We start from the raw sequence: 17962 nt of genomic DNA on the forward strand, positions 1-17962 counted from the left end.
TAGTCAAGACTGTACCCATCACAAGCCTTCCATCCGCTTAATAAAGACGGCAACGTCTCATTCTTCCATTGCCTTACGGTGTTTTCGTCAGCAGCATTGCTCTGACCGCAAATAGTTTTGTAGCTGATACTATGATGACACTTGAATCTGTCAAACCATCCTTGACTCGCTTCAAACTCAATGCAAGCTGCCTGGCTCTGGCTTGAATTAAAGGCCCGCTGAGTGGAATGTTTCTGCTCCGTGCGTCTTGAATCCAGAGAAGAAGCGCTTCTAGTACGGGATGGGACGACTTACGCAGCTTGGACCTGCTTGCCCCAGTGGGTGCTTCTTTGATGATCTTTTCTCGCCGAGTCCAGATTCCGCTGATAGTGTTGCGTGACAACCCAAACTTCCTGGCAACATCTGCTTGCTTCATCCCGCAGTTGAGGTCCGCTATGATGTCCAACTTTTTCGCGACCGTAAGGCTAGTACGGCGCTTGACTGAGCAGTCCGCCATGCTGACTAGGCGCCCATGGATGTGGTAACAGCGAAGCAGCCAGGTGGCGATGGTGAACGTTGCACAACGGTAACAATGACAGATAAGCCCAGTTCAAGATGTTCCTAAAAAGCAGCGTCGCGTTGTGGCGGCGCAGTTAGGGTTAAGCGCAGTAGCGGGAAAGTTTCATTGATGCTAACTGCGATGCTGCTGTCTAAAAAAGCATGTGTGCGGCCGCTTTCACGCTGCTTGTCTGGGCTTGGCTTGGCGATTGCCTCGCTTTCATGGCTTGTTCGCGCCAACTAAGACGCTATGGTGGCTACAGCCACCATACGCTAGCTGATCGCCTCGCTCGCGTTTGGCAGGTATATTGGTCATTAACGAAATGCAGCGCGAGAGATAGCACCTGCTGTGCGCTTTGCCAGGCTTGCGGACGCGACACCTGTGAGTCTTGATTGGGAGTTGTGCGAGCGAGAGTGCCCACCTCGCACTCTCGGTACTGCTGCCTCAGGCAGACGCCTACATGCGCGGTCGCACTCGTACCCTTGGTGGTAAGTTTAAGGGTGGACGCGGGTCTTAACTCTTTCGGGACCGCGCCATAGGCCATCGTGTAAAAATGCACGATCAAATCGCGCGCGCTCTCAAGCTCAAATATCCGCTCATTGGAACACGTGTCGCCATCTAGTGAGTAGTCTAGTATCTAAACTTTCGGTTTTGGTGTAGTTTGCCTTTTTCACGGCAGGCGGCGACGCGGGAGAGATTTTAATCTTTGGCGCGGCGGCGGCGCAGATTGAGAACCATGGCGTCAACCTCGCGTCAGGCCGCAAGAAAGCACACACAGAAAAAATGTTGTACATAAGCCTCCCACTTTTTTTTGTCTTGAAGTTAGAAAAGAGGCATTGTACCACATTTTGTATATTCTGAAATATTTTTATTACTCTTTTTTATTTCCGTAATCAAGAATTTCCTTTTTTTTTATGTTTTTTTAAGAAGAAAAGTTATATTTTGAGATTTTTTTGTGATATCATGTATATTTTTAAGGCATCTCAATTTTTTTCTCGTGAAAGTGCGTTCATTTAGCTGCATAACAATATGTGTTACAACAAGCTAGCAGAAAATGTCATTGAATAAAAAAATATTTTCCAAGTTGTATCACAATTGCCTTCTTTTCGGGCGGTCCCGAAAGAGTTAAACTGGTCAAAAATGGGCGAAAAATTGCTAACTGCGATGGCATTTTTGGAATGTTTGTACCTTTGAGCACTAGCCTTCAAAATATCAACACTGAATTCGGTCGGGAAATATGGTAAAATCGATTTTTAAAACGCCACGGGAGCCTCAAAATGGCCAAAAAGGGGTAAAAATTGGTCGAACTTCCCGCGCGCGCCGTGGGTGAAGCAGCCGGCTGGCTGCCGCCATCTTGGACTTGTTTTCAAGCTTGTTTCTTTGTGCATATTTTGCGGCATCTCCAAATGACGTCGCTCAAACAGAACGACCACTGTCGCGGGTTTTCCGAAAGCCGTTTCCGGTCCGCTGATTGGCTGGAGCGCGCGCTCGCGAAGTGAGCCCCTCGTCTCGCGCTTCCCATTGGCCAGCGCGACTGACTTGCCATTTTGTTTTTGTTTTTGTTTTTTAACGTTCTTCATCGCGGCTGCTGCTTCGCTCGTTTATGATGCGCTTTCGCGATCGTTATCAGTCGTTCCCGCAGCCGGTGCTGGTCTTTAGACGTAGCTTGGTAGACGTAGCCGTATAAGGAGTATACTGAAAACTGAAGCGCCTAGCTGCAGCACGTCCGGCGGCATATAATCGTTTGCGAGCGGTTCAGAGCCATCAAAGATAGCATCGATAGATTTAACTGTTCAGCTGATTGATACTCATGGCCCCCACCGAAGCTACCACTTAGTTGCATTTTTATCGCATCGCTTCAGACGACAGGCGAGCCTGACATTGCGCCGTTGCCCGCGTTCCTTTTCCGCGGACGGTTTCGTTTTTGTTTTTTTTTTCCCGCAGGCTGTCTAAGTAATCGCGTCGCTGCGCTCAAGGGGTGTGAAAGTTCTAGCTTTAGCTCCAGCAAGGGACCCCGCATGCGGCCCTGCATGTGCTGTACAGCAAAGTAGCAAAGTTTCATTCTGGAACATTAGCCAATTTATTAGGTCATTCCAGTATGCCGCTGTGCTTTAGCATTAAACTTTGTGCAGGTTTATTATTATTGCAAGACCGTTTTATGGTAATTTTGAGTATTTGTTTGCCTTGAAGGGCACTGCCACAGGCATATGAAGTGGTAAATGAAGCTTCTCATGCTGGTTCTAGTTGCGGTATATTTAGACTTTGTGGCAAGCTTTTACCAGTATTTGGGGAGGGTACTGTTATATGTTTAGTATATAGCCTTTCTCATAAAGAACAAAGCCTCACAACGATTCCATTTATATTACCATAGCTGCAGTGCAGCAAAAGTTAAAGGTCTCAAAATGCAAATATGTTTTTCTCAGTGCTGTTTCTGGACACTGCACTCAGCCTTACTGTGCTTTTTCTCTACATTGTCGCTGAGTGACAATGACAAATTTAGCATCACTGCAGTCATATTGAAAAGATCAGGGGGTGATCCAACACTTACATCACTCTATCAAGATTTTTTCAAATTGCCATTAAAATAATATTGCATGTCAAAATATTTTGCTGATTTCCTAATGGCATACACTACCTTGGCCATGGGTAATGGTGATAGCTTCAGTTTTAGTTGACATATTCAAAATCCAAAGACAGTTTTGGAAATTGGAAGAGCACGACATTTTTGGTGAGAAATATCACAGTTATAATACGTGGTCAAACTTCAAATGCCGTTTTCTCAGTTTCATATTTTTGGTCGATCTCTACAGTCTTACGCAGGGTTTTGATAACTTCTTTTTAGTTCACACCAATAACTTTGGTACCATTTTCTTCAGAGAGAAATGAAGTACCCGATGACATTTTTAATATTTTAGTTTAGGTAATGGATAAATGTCAATTTGAGATTAGCTTAATGAGTTCGTGTCAAATAATGCAGCCTTTTACTCTCACCATAATATGTGAGGATGATGTGCCTTTTTGAGAAAAACGAAGGATGTCATCGGGTATGGGAAGACTTTGGCTATCAATCTATGTAATTAAAAGCAACGAAATGCAATGAGAAAGTTCATTAAAGCTGCATAAGAAATTCACTAATTACGCTCTGAACTTTGTTAGATAACTTTTGATCTACGACCACCAGCTCAATTATTACATTTTTGAAATTAGGAGAGAAAACCACATCTGTGTGCAAAGTTTCGCGAGATTCCAGCCATAACTAAAAAAGTTAGTTTAAGACCCTCATCCCCCCTTAAGTGCTTTCCTATGTTGCAATCCAATTGCAGGGGCTTCTCGTCGGTATTTTATAGCTGACCGACCCACTCTGGCTTTGCTGAAGTTATAATAGTGACTGCGCACTTCTGTCGTCCCCTTTTGCTTCCACAATGGGCGCAACTGCGATTAGCGACCGATGGCACTGCATCGAAAGTTAAAATGTCTGCTACAAGAGAGATTGTTGACCAGAATGCAAGGATAATTTGTCCTTTATAACCGATTGTCTTCTATGTCCGATGTCTGTTACAAAAGAGGTCCAATTAATGGGAGAGATAGGGCAACCAACCAAGTGGGTGAAGAGTGTGTCTTACATCCATGCCTCTTATAACGGGATTCAACTGTATAAGCGAAAGTATAGCCTCTAGTTTTCGGTGGACACCTACATTTAATTAAATCAAGGTAACAACGAGGCGAAATCCGAAGTTGCACATTCCGAGTAGCAGAGCTAAGATTTCCCCCATAAAGCACGCTATAAACGAGGACTGACCAGTAGGTGCTGTGGAGGCACCGTCCTGGCTGCCCTTGGACCGGCGGCTGCGCGGAGGCTTCTCGCGGAGTGGAGAGCCCTTGGCAGCCGCAGGGGGCGGTACAGCCCACGACCCATCCCCCAGCTCCGGCGGCGGCGGCGGCTGCTGCTGCTGCTGCTGCTGCTGCTGCTGCTCCTGCAGGTGCTTCAGCTCAATTTCATCCTGCACACACAAAAAATATCAGTCAGGGGGCAAATAGTGCACCATGCAAGTGAACTGTGCCTGATATCAGGGGTTGAGCAAATGTTTGGAATACTGAAGCGAATAAATGCAGTATTCAATTCGCGTGTCAAAGTGAATAGAAGTATTCAAATTTTCCAAGTTCTACAAGTCAGGTTTTGGAGGAAGCAGTTCATGGTCTTGTGTTTGCTCTGACACTGCCATATGATCGCACTGCATCTAAATATCGACATGCATCACAAAAACGGTGCGGCGACCACATCCTGAACTCGCGTCCTTCGCTGGCTGGAAGGTTTGGCATGTCATCCACGAGCACAAGTGATGGGGCAAAGCTCAGATGCAAAAGCAAGCAAGTCGAGGACTTCACTGCACAGGAGGCCCAAAGGTGAAGATGACAAAATAAATAGTGCAGAACTATCACCATAACCGAGGCAAGCATGCCATCAGCAATGCAAGGGAGAAAAAGCTGAAATAGTATTTGTAGCAATTTTTGGAGCAGCTCACAGGGAAAAAGAAAACTGCACTTTAGTATGAATTCAAATTTTGGAGCCCTTAAACAGGGAAGAAACTTTACTTTTGGCACAAAAAAATGGAGATGTGAATATCAGACCATATAAATGTGATCCAAAGAAAATTTAGCAAGGGCCACCTATCACCAGCATTTAGTATATTTCCTTTAGGACTCCAGCATGTACTATCATGCGCAAAAGTGGGGAGACCAAGGCTTTGGTGGCTGGAGTGGCTGCGGGGATGCTATCTCGGGCGGCTCGATTGTTGTGAGAGTGCCCGGCGTGACACTCAACTTTCCCTTCTACTCGTGCTGGCGCTTATCGTGACTGACAAACTTCCAGTGCGACGTTCTACTCTGCTGTTGACTGTCGCATTAAAGGGGAGCGCGCATTGCAAGGTGTTCACAGAGTAACTAGGTTTTTCAGAAATAGCGCTGTCCCGCTTTAGTGAAGGAAGCGAATGGTAGTGATAGTGATACGTCCACTCACTTGATTTTGCAGAGGGCAGAAGGCATTTCACTCTTAGTTGCACCGACGTTTCATATTTTCTCCACAAAGAAGGGATAGCAATTTATTTTAAAGTGATAGTGTTGTTAAACCAAGGTCGAAAAATAATGTCCGTCAGCGTTGACGGCCGTTTGAATACTTGAAAAATTGAACAATCTTGAACTCCTCCGCCCTCCCTTTCGAGGCATGGCAGCCTATTAACATCACGAGCATGCTTTGAGAGATGGCATGAAAGTCTGCACTTCTCTTACAATAAGACTATGATGATCCCATCGAGTTCAAAACCTTCCCCTGAAAGAAACGATGCTGACAGGATATGTCACGTCCTCTACGTCACTGAAAGAAATTCCACGACACATTAAATGATTAAAAAACAAGCATTCATCTCGCTGTCATTTCATTACATAGATGATAACAATCATGTAGCATGCTGTAGAAAAGCAACGCTATCATGTATATGTTGCCTGCTTGTCATTGATAACCTGATCATTTTTCTTTAAAGTTGAGAACTCGTCTGCGCTCAAGGGGGGGGGGGGAGCTAATAGCTTATTCCAATCGAAGAATCGCAGCATGCTTTTTTGCTCCCCAAACCAGAGAGCCCAATAAAAAGGATGATTTGGATTAAGATCCAGAGCATCTAAGTGACTACCGTGACGCCGTGAAATATTTCGTGCTGTATCATTAGGTCACAGAGTTCCTCCAGATCGCAGGCCCGGAAAAGTGCAGTGACGATATGAAAATATGGTTGACTGTTGCGGCGCGATATGACTGTGCGCACCTGAATATGCTGAGTGCTCTTCTTAATGATGCTGATTTGTTCACCCAAGCGTTTATATAAGACACGCAATTTTGGCTACAGCAGCGGCAAGGGGGCAATCCTTTATTTTCACTTTGCTTTAATATCCAATAGGTTTATGAGCTTCGCTATGACAGCGGCTCACGCTAAAGATCGATTTACAAAACAGCTGGCACGCTCTAACTAGCTCGCCCTACCAGCGTGTCGCAGCAAAAACAGAGCAGCTTTCTGCATCTTTCGTATACAAAACCCAGTGTCTTACAAAAACGCGTTGGTGAACAGGCTAGCAATTTTAGGGCGGTTGCACTGTACAGTCAAGCACATGCTGTTTTATGGCGATGACAAACAGCTCATCACACCTCGTGTGGTCTCAACACTTTTCCGCATCTCCGCTCTGGCGTAACTCATGACAGCAACCAAATGATACAGCACAAGAAGTCACCCATTCAGGAATACATATCTTATATGCGCTTCCCGGTTCATGGAACAAGAACGCTTGTTCCGAATCACCGATTGGATTAAGTTTTATTAGCTGAACTAAAAGTGAAAAATATTGCATCAGCTAACCAGGATAAAAACACACCACGATTCTTTCTGTGGGGAGAAAATATGAAGCGCTGGCGCAAGTGGCCTTTGCTGCTATGGAGTCAAGTGAATCAAGGTAGCACGTTACCATTCACTTCAGTAATGCGGGACTGCACTATTTTTGAACACCTTGCGATGCCGCTCCTATTCATGTGACCGTCAGCAGCAGAGTAGAAGAATGCCACACTGGAAGTTTGTAAGTCACGACGAGAACAGCCAGAGAGCGAGGGAAAGTTGTGCGTCAAGCCAGGCACTCTCGCAGCAAGCGAGCCGCATGAGAGAGCAGTGCCGCGGTGCGCCCCTGCAGCTGCTCAGGCCGCCGAAGCAGTGATGTCCACACTCTTGCGCACGATAGCATCTATTTTTGTAACTACGTGCTCCGGCATGTACCTATATTTGTAACCAAGTGCTTTGTTCGGCAAGGCATGCTATCACACTAAAAAAGAAAAGAAATCGAGGAGGTAAATTTTTCCAACTTCGGGGACCGAAACAAAATGAAAAAAGACGGAGACCATGCCTTTCACTCTCCTTTTTTGCATCTTGTGCGGTTTCTTCCTCGCAAGACTCACAAGACAACGTTTTGAAGCGAAAGCTTCACTATGCCAAGTAGTTCGAGCTGTTTTCAGTTTCAAGTGGCCTAGACAGATACTGTGCCTTTCCTTTCTTATAAACCAATTTACAATGGAAGCGAAACCTTCACTTAACCAGGTATAGCCCGCCTCCGTGTGACACTAAATTTGCCCTTCAAATGACCTTGACCTAATTAAGTGTAGCTGTCCACGATTTCGTGGTGTTCACCGAACTCAAATGGAGAGGCAGCCCTGTGTTGTGTGATGACACCTTAAACAACATTGGCCTTTCTTTCCCCAAAACCTAACTCAAATGGAGAGGCAGCCGTGTTGTGTGATGACACCTTAAACAACCTTGAAGGTCAAAGACATACTACATATTTCGTTTCTTATAAACCAAATATAAAAGAAAAAATATTAAAACATGATCTTGACCAGGTTAGGTGTAGGTGTCCACAATTCCGTGGCATCCACTCAAAAGTATTAGGCTCCTTTCTTTCCCCAAAACCTAATTTAAAGAAAAATTATGAAAAAAAATGCAGATTGAAAAGTGGGTGTTAAAGAGGCTATCGCTGCACACTCGCAGCTTTCGCTCTATCACTAGGTTCAAGCCATGCTTAAACCCCCACAATTAAACCCCTCCCCACGCTTAAAACCCCCACAGCTTGTGCGAGGGTAACCCCAGAAGATCCTAATTTGAAGCCGTGACTGCAATCAGTCAGTGCCCGAAAGCAAGCGCAATACAAGAACAAAATAATTTAAAAGCAAACAAAAAAAATGACAAAAAAATAACCAAAGTGGCTACTGTCATCACTTCATCCACGAAATTCAAAGCACTATGATGCCATCTAGTGGCAAAAGTTGAAAGCATGCCTCTCAAGCTGGTTTTTATTTAAGGACTCACTAGAGAGAGCCCAAAATATAATCAATTATGACAAGCACTCGAAGAAGAAAAAAGAACAGTATACACTTACGAAAATCAGCAATATTTTACAGAGATGTACTCAAGTGGGGTACTACAATCAAAGTAATGGGTTTCCTCCGCAAGGTAGGCCTCAGTTGTTTTAATGCGAATTCCAATGGCAAATTAAAATGCTAATCTTTTCTTTGATATTGTAGCGCTCAATCTGTACTATAACAGGCAATGTCTTTTCATTTCCACCATAATCTCATTACATATTTTGGTCGGTGTTCTGTCCCTTAAAAAACTTAAATAATTTAAGGCATGGATGATCCGTGTCGTCTTCTCCCATTTTCAATTGCAGAATGTTCAGTTGTCTCTCCGGCTACGCGTCATATGCAAGCATCAACTTTTTTCATGTCGTTTTGCCACACGTTTTCGCATCAAGACCGCAATGAGAAATGGTCATTGTGGAAAAAAAAAAAAAGCCATCTGGAGCTGTTCACTGCTTCCCAGTGCTCCGCATTGCATGGGAAGCAAGCGCATTCACTATGAATGCGATCCAATCGGCACATACGCATGGCAAGCTCTACAAAGACGACGTGGCCCCACACTTTATGCACTGGAGAATGTTTGATGGAGACTTCTTATTCACACTCACTTTTTTCAACGCGAATATCGCGGCCGTATGTTTTACACTTAGCCAGTCTCTGCAAACTGTTTACACATTCCAGGCAGACGATCGTGGACTCCAACTCTCCAAGCGGACTGTCAGTCGCGCTGCCGTCATCACAAAAACAATCTGACTACCGCTTCATTGATGGAGTTGCCGCGAGTTCAAGCCGTTTCTTCTGCTCTGAGCTTGTCTTGCTGCCCATCCGAGGAGGCTGGCGATATCATTGTGTCGTGGCAATGTGCGACCACTGGCAGTAGCAGTCCCCCGTACTGGGGAACACACTAGGCCTACTTCAGGCTTGTCCGCTCAATAATTCTTGCCATTAATGCACCTTGCGGGTGCCCTGTCTCCGCCGTCTCTCCACTGCGCCCGAGCAGACGCCGCTAGCCAGCTCCAATGTGATTGACGCCGTCACATACGTCCCGAAAGCCAATGGGATTGGATTGAGTGTGTCACGTTTTCTTTTTTGCTATTTTTTATGCTACCAATGGGCGAATGGAAGCAGCAGAGGTGGCTTTTTTGAATGAGACCAAGATGGCTACGGTGCCATGCAGGAAATGGAATCTAAGCATAGCGAAATACGGCTGCTTTGGGGCCGTTCTCAGCCCTAATTTGGGCCATTTGTGTCAGCACACAATCAGGAAAACTGACAGAGCACACTGCGAGTGCTGCTGATACAAATGGATCGCAACCAACTAGCTCGACAGATTGTGCTACCCAAATTGGGTGACGTCAATTATATAAATTGGCATTGTGACTAAAATACTAATCTTAGAGGTAAGAAACTTTGCAAGTAGGTAGATAAAGAGCTACTGATTTCAAAAATCACACTTTCTAAAAGGTGATTTCTTCTCGATTTGACCCGTGTCGTCTCCCTTAAGGGGATGTGGGCGATTACTCCGGATATTACCATATTCACATGGTTGTAAGTTGACCCCTTTCTTAAAATTCCAAAATCCAAAGTTGGGAGGCTAATTTACAATCGAAACCAAAGCACAAAACCATATCAGAGAGGCTACAGCGAGCTTGTTTGCTCTACGGCTTTGTGTGCGTGCTGTGGATGCTTCTCACGAAGAATTTTTCTTTTTTAACTTTTATTGCGCAGTGGCAAGCTGCAGCTGAGGGAGTGTTGATATCTTACGGAAGAGTTGCTGTTCGAACTGCGGAGACGCTCCCTTTTTGCATGTCAGTCGCATCGGGTAACGTGACCCTGCGGCACTTCCAGGGAGTGTCGATGGTTGATGGAAGAGCTGACACCGATGAGTTCGCACTCATTGCACGTTTGCACTTTTGAGGTTATGACCGGCTACGTGTTTCGTCGCGAGCTCTCCGGTCCAAAAACATTCGGCGCTTGTTCTGTGCAGCGAAGCAGGTAGCTACCATTTATGCCGAAAAAAACACTGCTCTGTGGGCCACAAGTTCGAAGCTTCTAGACTAGTTATCCGCATAACCCGTGGCGGTGGCAGTGAGGCAAAAGTTTCAACCGAGATGCCAAGCAAAGCGGCTTCCAAGGGATACAGATGCTATGCTATCCAGAGCTGGAGGCCAAGCTTGCCACTTATATCGCCGAAATACGCGATTTCAAGTGGAGACTAGTAGTACAGCCAGGCAAATAAAATTTCATTGTCGAGAGCATCCACCGTGGTATTTCTTTTTTTTTTTGTGGGGAGGACATGCGATTTGGAGAGGTCGATTTGGAGAGTTCGTCTTACATTTTTGTCGACTTACAATTGTGTAAGTACAGTGGGTTATATATTCAGTGCACAGAGTAGATTTTAAAGTTATTTCAATTCCAGCAACCGTAAATGATAATTTTGGCAGTCCTGGGCTCCACTGCGGCATTATGGAATTAAAATCTAGATCGAAACGGCAGCTGCGTTTCAATGGAGGCAAAAAGAGGCGTCCATGCGCTGTGCGCTGTCAGTGCACGTTAATGATCCTCAGGTGATCGAAATTACTCCGGAGTCCTCCACTAAGGTACCCCTTTCCCTCCCTCTGCTTTCACTCTGAACTTCCTCCCTTGCCTTAGAGTGGTTCAGGCATCCACAAAACAAGTATTAAAGATAATGTGCCTTTCCTTTCCTGAGAACCAATTATTATTATTGTTATTATTAAGACTGCTGTGCATCCCCCGACCTGCTGACAACCGAAATAAATTTCACGTATACCACCTTAAGCTATATTAGCACAAACACAGAAGCCATAACTGATGCACCTCCTACATTTTTTAAAAACACAGCGCTACAAACGAAGGACAAGCGAGTAGACGGGAACAGCACTGACTATCAACTGCATGATTTCTTTAAAGAACACATACACACACACACACACACACACACACATATTAACCCCCTATTAAAACCAACCTTCTGGTTACGGGCCCTAAACGGCTACGTGACACTGATGGAGGTGAGGCCTTGAATTACATGTCTCGCAGCCGCTCATCGAGTCCCAACCGGCTTCTGCTCGTGTCGACACCCGTTCATCGCTGCAGCCGTCGCCGCCGAGGTCTGGTGCCGGAATTCGCTCCTCTACCTGAACCAACGCAAGCTGACCAGCAGTACGAGACTGCTGTAATGGCACAGGCAAGTCAGCATCAGTTGCTGCTTCAGCAGCCTCGTACGCCCCCCAGTTTCCATGGCGCTACTGTGGAAGATGTCGACGACTGGATCGACCAGTTCGAGCGAGTGGCGTAATTCAATCAGTGGAGCCCTGCTCAGAAGTTGCGCAATGTATATTTCGCCCCTGAGGACTGCGTAAAATCGTGGTATGAGAATAGGGAGGCCAGTCTTCAAAGCTGGGATTCCTTTCGCCAGCAGCTGCGGGACACTTTTGCCAGCCATGACCGCAGTGATCGCGCACGCTGCCTCCTAGAAGCTTGTGTGCAACTACCTAACGAGAGCGTGGCCATGTTCGCTGAGGACGTGACCCGTCTCTGCCGACGGGCTGATCCAGACATGACGGAATCAGCGAAGTTGCGCCACCTGATGCAGGGCGTAAAAGAACCCCTCTTCGCTGGTCTGGTTCGCAGTCCACCTCAAATCGTCGCGGACTTCATCGATGAAGCTACCCTCATTGAGCGAGCTCTGCAGCAACGATGCCGGCGCACTGAGTCTGCCTCTGGTCAGCCCTTCAAGCAGTGTGGTGTGGCCACATTGTACGGATTTTAGGAAACGTATCGCAAAGACAAGGACAAAAAAGAAGGAAACACACACGCTTGTCCTTGTCTTCTTTGCGCTACGTTTCCTAAAATGCGAATGCACCAACTCGCCCAATTTAGCATTCTTGTGCACATTGTACGGGTCAGCTGAAAATCACTCTCTGCGTGAGCTGATCCGCGAGGTAGTTCGCGAGGAGCTCCTTAAGCTTAATCTTGGATCGCCTAACCCGACTGCCGCTGCTGTCAGCGAAGCCGTACGTGAAGAAATCCGTCAAACATTTTCACCGCCTGAGTCGCTGTCGGAGCCACGTTCTATGAACTATGCAGCGGCTCTTCGTCGGCCTGCCGTGCCTCCAGCGCAAGAGCTTCATTTCGAATCACAGCCGCCGCCTCCTCCTCTGCAGCCACCATTCCACCAATGCTCCTACCAACCACCATCCCACCAGAGCATCGTCATGCAGCCGTCCGCTCCTCAGCCACTATACTACCAGCCTTCCTACCAGCCGCCATCCCAGCAGAGCCCTGTCATGCAGCCACCGGTTCGGAAGGCAGATGTCTGGCGCACTCCTAGCCAACGGCCGCTGTGCTACCACTGTGGAGAACCCGGCCACTTGTACTGTCGTTGTCCATACCGTGAACTCGGTCTTCAGGGTTTTTCTCGTGATTCCCCGCGTCCCCGGGTCGGCGAACGCCCTCCAGAAATCGAGGAATACCTCGCAACCCGTGCAACCTCTTCGAGCAAACGTACACAGTCGAACGACCGTGACAATATATATACAATAATGCTCTGACAACCAAGTGCGCATGTTCACAGATAAAACAACAATTCACTTCAACCAGTTTCGTCAAGATGAGATTTCTCGGGGACGAATGATAACAGATGCGTGCTTATGCACGTGTCAATTCTTGTGAATGAGATAGGCCTCTTAATTCTCGTGGTAATTTCTCTGTGTTTGTACAACACTAGTTTCTTTGAACAGGGGAGTGCAAGGAGGGTGCAAAAGGGGCTTTTGGCTACACTCCTTGTGGTGTAGTGCCAGGTTCGATGACTGCACTTTTTCTAGGAAGTCGTCATGTTCTCGTAGCCTTATGTTAAGACACCTTGTTGACTGACCAAAGTAATTGTTGCCACAAGTAAAAGGCACTCTGTACACCACTCCTTCTGTACACGGAAGAAAAACTACAATATGTTTTACCTGGAATCCTCCACGGCCTGCACATCGTTTTTTGTCATTTGTTTTTCGGTCTACCATAGCGCAAATGCTTCCTTGTTTTATGGGCGCAGAAAACATGACCTGCATTCTATACCTATGTCCAACTTGCCACAGGCGATGCGAAATTCCATGCACATTCGGTACGACGGCAATATTTTTCTTTTTACGGGGTGTCTAAGGATCCTGTCGTATTCTAGAGGCCCTTACTTTTTTCAGAACGAACCTTGTTGCATGCAAGCAAGAGGACTGCTCAGTAACTGTAAAGCTTTTGTCTTATTCCTTTTTACCATGGCATTTAAAAGCTTGAAATTCTTGTTGATGGCTAGTCTCGATTTTCTTACGACCATACCATCATCACAAGCCTGACTATACCCATTGCAGGGCAAAGGCCTCTCCCATATTTCTCCAATTAACCCGGTTCTGTGCTAGCTGCATCCACTTGACCCCTGCGAACTTCTTAATCTCATCCGCCCACCTAACTTTCTGCCACCCCCTGCTACGCTTTTCTTCCCTTGGAATCCAGTTTGTTACCCTCAGCGACCATCGGTTATCCTCTCCTCGCACTACATGTCCTGCCCATGTCCATTTCTTCTTCTTAATTTCTACAAGAATGTCGGTAACTTGAGTTATTTCTCTGACCCACTCTGCAAGCTTCCAATCTCTTAATGTTACCCCTACCATGTTTCATTCCATAGCCCTCTGGGTTGTCCTCAACTTAAGTAGAACTCTCTTGGTTAGCCTCCACGTTTCAGCCCCATAGGTGAGTACAGGCAAGATGCAACTGTTGTATACTTTCCTCTTGAGCGATACCGGTAAACTGCTAGTCATAATCTGCGAGTGCTTGCCAAATGCGCTCCATCCCAATCTTATTCTTCTTGTTATTTCCTTTTCATGGTCCGGATCTGCGGTTACTACCTGTCCTAAGTAGACATATTCGTTCACTACTTCCAGTATTTCTAAGTAAGGGGGGGGCAGACATCGGCTAAAATACTCTCCACAGTATTTTGCGGGCATGTTGCCACGTCACTCAATTCTGACATACTCTTCAAATTTCATGGCCATCGCAGCACAATTTTCCACCAGATCTTCTTCGGCTGCATCACAGACATCAACATCAGGCTTGTCCTGTGTGCAGAGTTTTTCTGCCGTTGAGGCAAACCCAGCGTGTCTGAAGCAGTTGGCAATGGTCGTCGCGCCAACCTGCCGCCAAGCGTCATCAAGAATATAAATGGCATGCAAGACATCCACCTTGTAGACCTTCCCTCGGTCCATACATAACACCATCCTCCGGAGAAGGTTTTTGCGGAAGCGCGACTTCAGTGCTTGAATTACACCCTGATCCATAGGCTGTAGTAGTGCTATGGTGTTGACTGGCAGGAATTCCAATGTGATGGACTTCAGTTCCAGCACAGTGCCATGTCCAGGGCAATTGTCCACAAGGAATAAAACTTTCCTTTTCTCTCGCAAGAAGCGTACGTCCTCGCGACAAATCCATTCTCTGAAGATGATCTGCGTCACCCACGCCTTACCGTTGGCCTGGTAGGAAACGGGCAAGGTGGCGTCATTTTTGAAGTGGTGAGGATGCCTGGATTTTTCGATCACTAGCGGCTTCAGTTTGTCGCTTCTAGTCATGTTCGCACCGATGAGGATGGTCAATCTGTCCTTACTCAGCTTCCCGCCAGTGCACTTCTCTCCTTTGAATGAGAGGGATTTTGAAGGCAGTAGCTTGAAAAATAATGCCGTTTCATCCACGTTGTAGACGTTTTCAGGGTCATACTCCTTTAGAATTTCGGGCAGCTGTCTTGCTTTCCACTCTCCACATGCCATCGTATCGGCAGCAGCAGCTTCCCCTAAAATGGCACAGAACACTACACCGTTCCGGTCTTTAAGCCTAGTCAGCCACCCGTCGCTACATGAAAAGCCCTCAATGCCGAGCTGGAGAGCGAATTCTTCTCCTTTAGCACGAATGAGTGGCCCGCTGATGGGGATGTTTTCGCTGCGGGCCCTTCGCAGCCAAAGCACGAGGCACTTCTCCAGATCCTCGTGGTCAGCCGCTCGTAGTCTTTTTCGCTGGGGACCAAAGCGTGACGTTTCGAATGCCGCCTGCAGCTTGTCCTTGTCTTGGAGGATTCTCGTCAGGCTGCTCTTCGGGGCACCGTACTTCGTCGCATGCTCCGTTTTAGTAAAGCGACCACTCTCGAAGTCATTGATAATATCCACCTTTTCCAGTGCAAGCGCATTGTATTGTCATTTCTGCGTAGCCATGGAATCCCGACTTCGCGACGAAATGTCGCTACGACACCGAACAAAGGTTCTGAGGCTTAGGCCTAACTGAATACGGAATGGCAAGCACGACGCGACAGCAAGCAGCGACGCGGCGCACTGCAGACTCCGCAAGGCGCACTGTGCGAGAAAACCCGAAACTGCCAGGAGGTCGGGGAGGTTGAGGGGGAACTGTGATGCACACCGCGATGGCGCTGCACTTGCTCAACTAGTTTTGGTTTCGAGTTTGTTTTCGGTTCCGTTTATGCGATGGTCGAAAAACTTGAGTTCCGATTAATGAGATTTTTTTTAATTGCGTAGATAGAAAACCAAACAACTCTGATGAGTTTGTTCCGCTTAAGGGGAGACACTCCTTGAAGAACTTTTTTTTTAATAAAGAAGTTAGAGAGCTGAAATTTGCACAGCTGGTATAAAGTGAACTTCTGTTATGAAATATGCAATCAGTTTTTTTATATCTATAGTAGGTAAATTTTTATATCAATGAATGCATAATTAACACCTTTTTGTGCACACAATTTTATTAATTGTTATGGCTGAGCATTTTAAAACAGCCTGGGCAGTTCATTATAGATCACAGAGTGGGCAAATCTAACTGAAATTACTTTGTGCATTTTGTTCAAGAAAAATTGTTTTTAAATAGTGTTAATCTATATTGTGTGTTAGTTTTTGTTATGAAACTCTCGGAAAAATATGACGAGACTAATTGTAAGGACAAGATTTGCCCACTCTGCACCCCAAGGAACATCTGTGCAAAATTTCATGGTGATTCAACAAGTGCAAGGGGGAATAATTGTATGCACAAACTATAAAAATGGGCAAAAACACCAATTTGAGAAAAAATGTGGTGAACTGCATCTGCGTGTCGTAAGACTATCCTGCTCCAAATGCGTAGCGCTGCTTCCGTCTCCATAGCATGCGATGAGCACTGCACATTTTTTTCGCACACAGGAGAATGAAATGCCTGCCATAATTCATCTTTCTCATCAAGCACTTTGTGGCTGCTACAGGCTTGGCAGTAATTTGACAGTACTTCGAAGTCTAGGCACAGGCCAGTGTCCACAGAAATGGCAGTGCCAATACCATTGTGGCTCTTGTGCCCTCGCTTCTCCCCTCATACATGACAGCAACGTCAGTTTGACCCACTTCCAATGAAGTTACTCGCCTCGCTTCAGCAAGATTGTTGGAGACTGCTTCGGTGGCCGCAATGTGCACTTTCTTGGCTATGTTGAAGAATGTCTTGTGGTGAAGTGGTTTCGATAGACCAAGAATGCCACAAAACCTCGATAGCTGATCGTGGCCAACACCAATCGAACGCGCAGCAAGCACTGCTTTCATGTTGATCGCAAAACTATCACGGGGGCTACCACTGCACTGCTCCGGGTCGCAGCTTTCACGCGCGGCAGTAGCAGTGCGAAGTGATGAATAAGCAGCAGAAACAACTGCTGCCGGACATGCTCCGTTCACGCACCTGAGCTCCACGAGAGAAGCTAGGCCCTTGCACTTGTTGATGACCTCTACACATTTCCCGCATGTCGCGCACATGGCACCACTCACAAGTCTGGTCAGCGCGTCAACTTCACAGATAACGGCGCTTGCGCCGCTTCCACTATCAGCTGCTTCATCATCTTGGAACATTGCCAGCTTCTCCGACGCGCTCACGAAGTCGAAAGCGTCGCTTGATTGCATAGCACTCGCAGCGCTTGAAGGCGTGCTGCCTTTCCGCTGGCGTATGGGGCTTGTAGCGTCCGCCGCGTTCGTTGCATACCTGCGCTTCTGTTTGCGCTTTCCCCTGTACGGGCCGCACAGTCCTTTTCTTGCGGAGACGAAAGTTGCGCTTTTTCTGGTCGTCCATCGCGTCAAACTTTTGATGAGAATAGAAACGCTGGCTGGCCCAGAGATGAGATGAAATGCAGCCGGATACGAAACTGCGCATCGCTGGCTGCATCGCACGGCGCCAGCCAATGGCGGTTCCACGTTCGTGTCACGTGTTCAGTGGGAGCGCTCGGAAGACGCGGGAATAATGCTTTTTAGTACGTAGCACTACTCGCCGCAATCACGGATTTCGCTGGGGCCTATCCGAAGCCGCTCACTCTCTCTCTCTTCGTCAACTTGAAGCGGAGAAAGAAGGTGGCTACGCGCGCGTCTCAGCACTGAGGAGGTGGAGCAGCCACGGAGCTGTAGTAGAAGCTTCTCTCTTTCTCTGTC

The 17962-nt window shown here is 46.8% G+C and overlaps 1 protein-coding gene across 9 annotated transcripts in view; it reads right to left on the bottom strand.

Moving 5' to 3' along the window:
• LOC146177921 (uncharacterized) overlaps nucleotides 1-17962 on the bottom strand; it is a 228246-nt gene that overhangs the window by 172266 nt on the left and 38018 nt on the right. For all 9 annotated transcript variants that reach the window (XM_084580654.1, XM_084580661.1, XM_084580660.1 and 6 more), the window contains exon 5: nucleotides 4338-4539. In XM_084580654.1, coding sequence (XP_084436780.1) covers nucleotides 4338-4539 — 202 coding nt within the window. The remainder of the gene's footprint in view (nucleotides 1-4337; nucleotides 4540-17962) is intronic.

This window comes from Amblyomma maculatum, chromosome 10 (assembly GCF_055883805.1).
Source record: "Amblyomma maculatum isolate TAMU_Amacu chromosome 10, ASM5588380v1, whole genome shotgun sequence".
NCBI classification, from domain to species: domain Eukaryota; kingdom Metazoa; phylum Arthropoda; class Arachnida; order Ixodida; family Ixodidae; genus Amblyomma; species Amblyomma maculatum.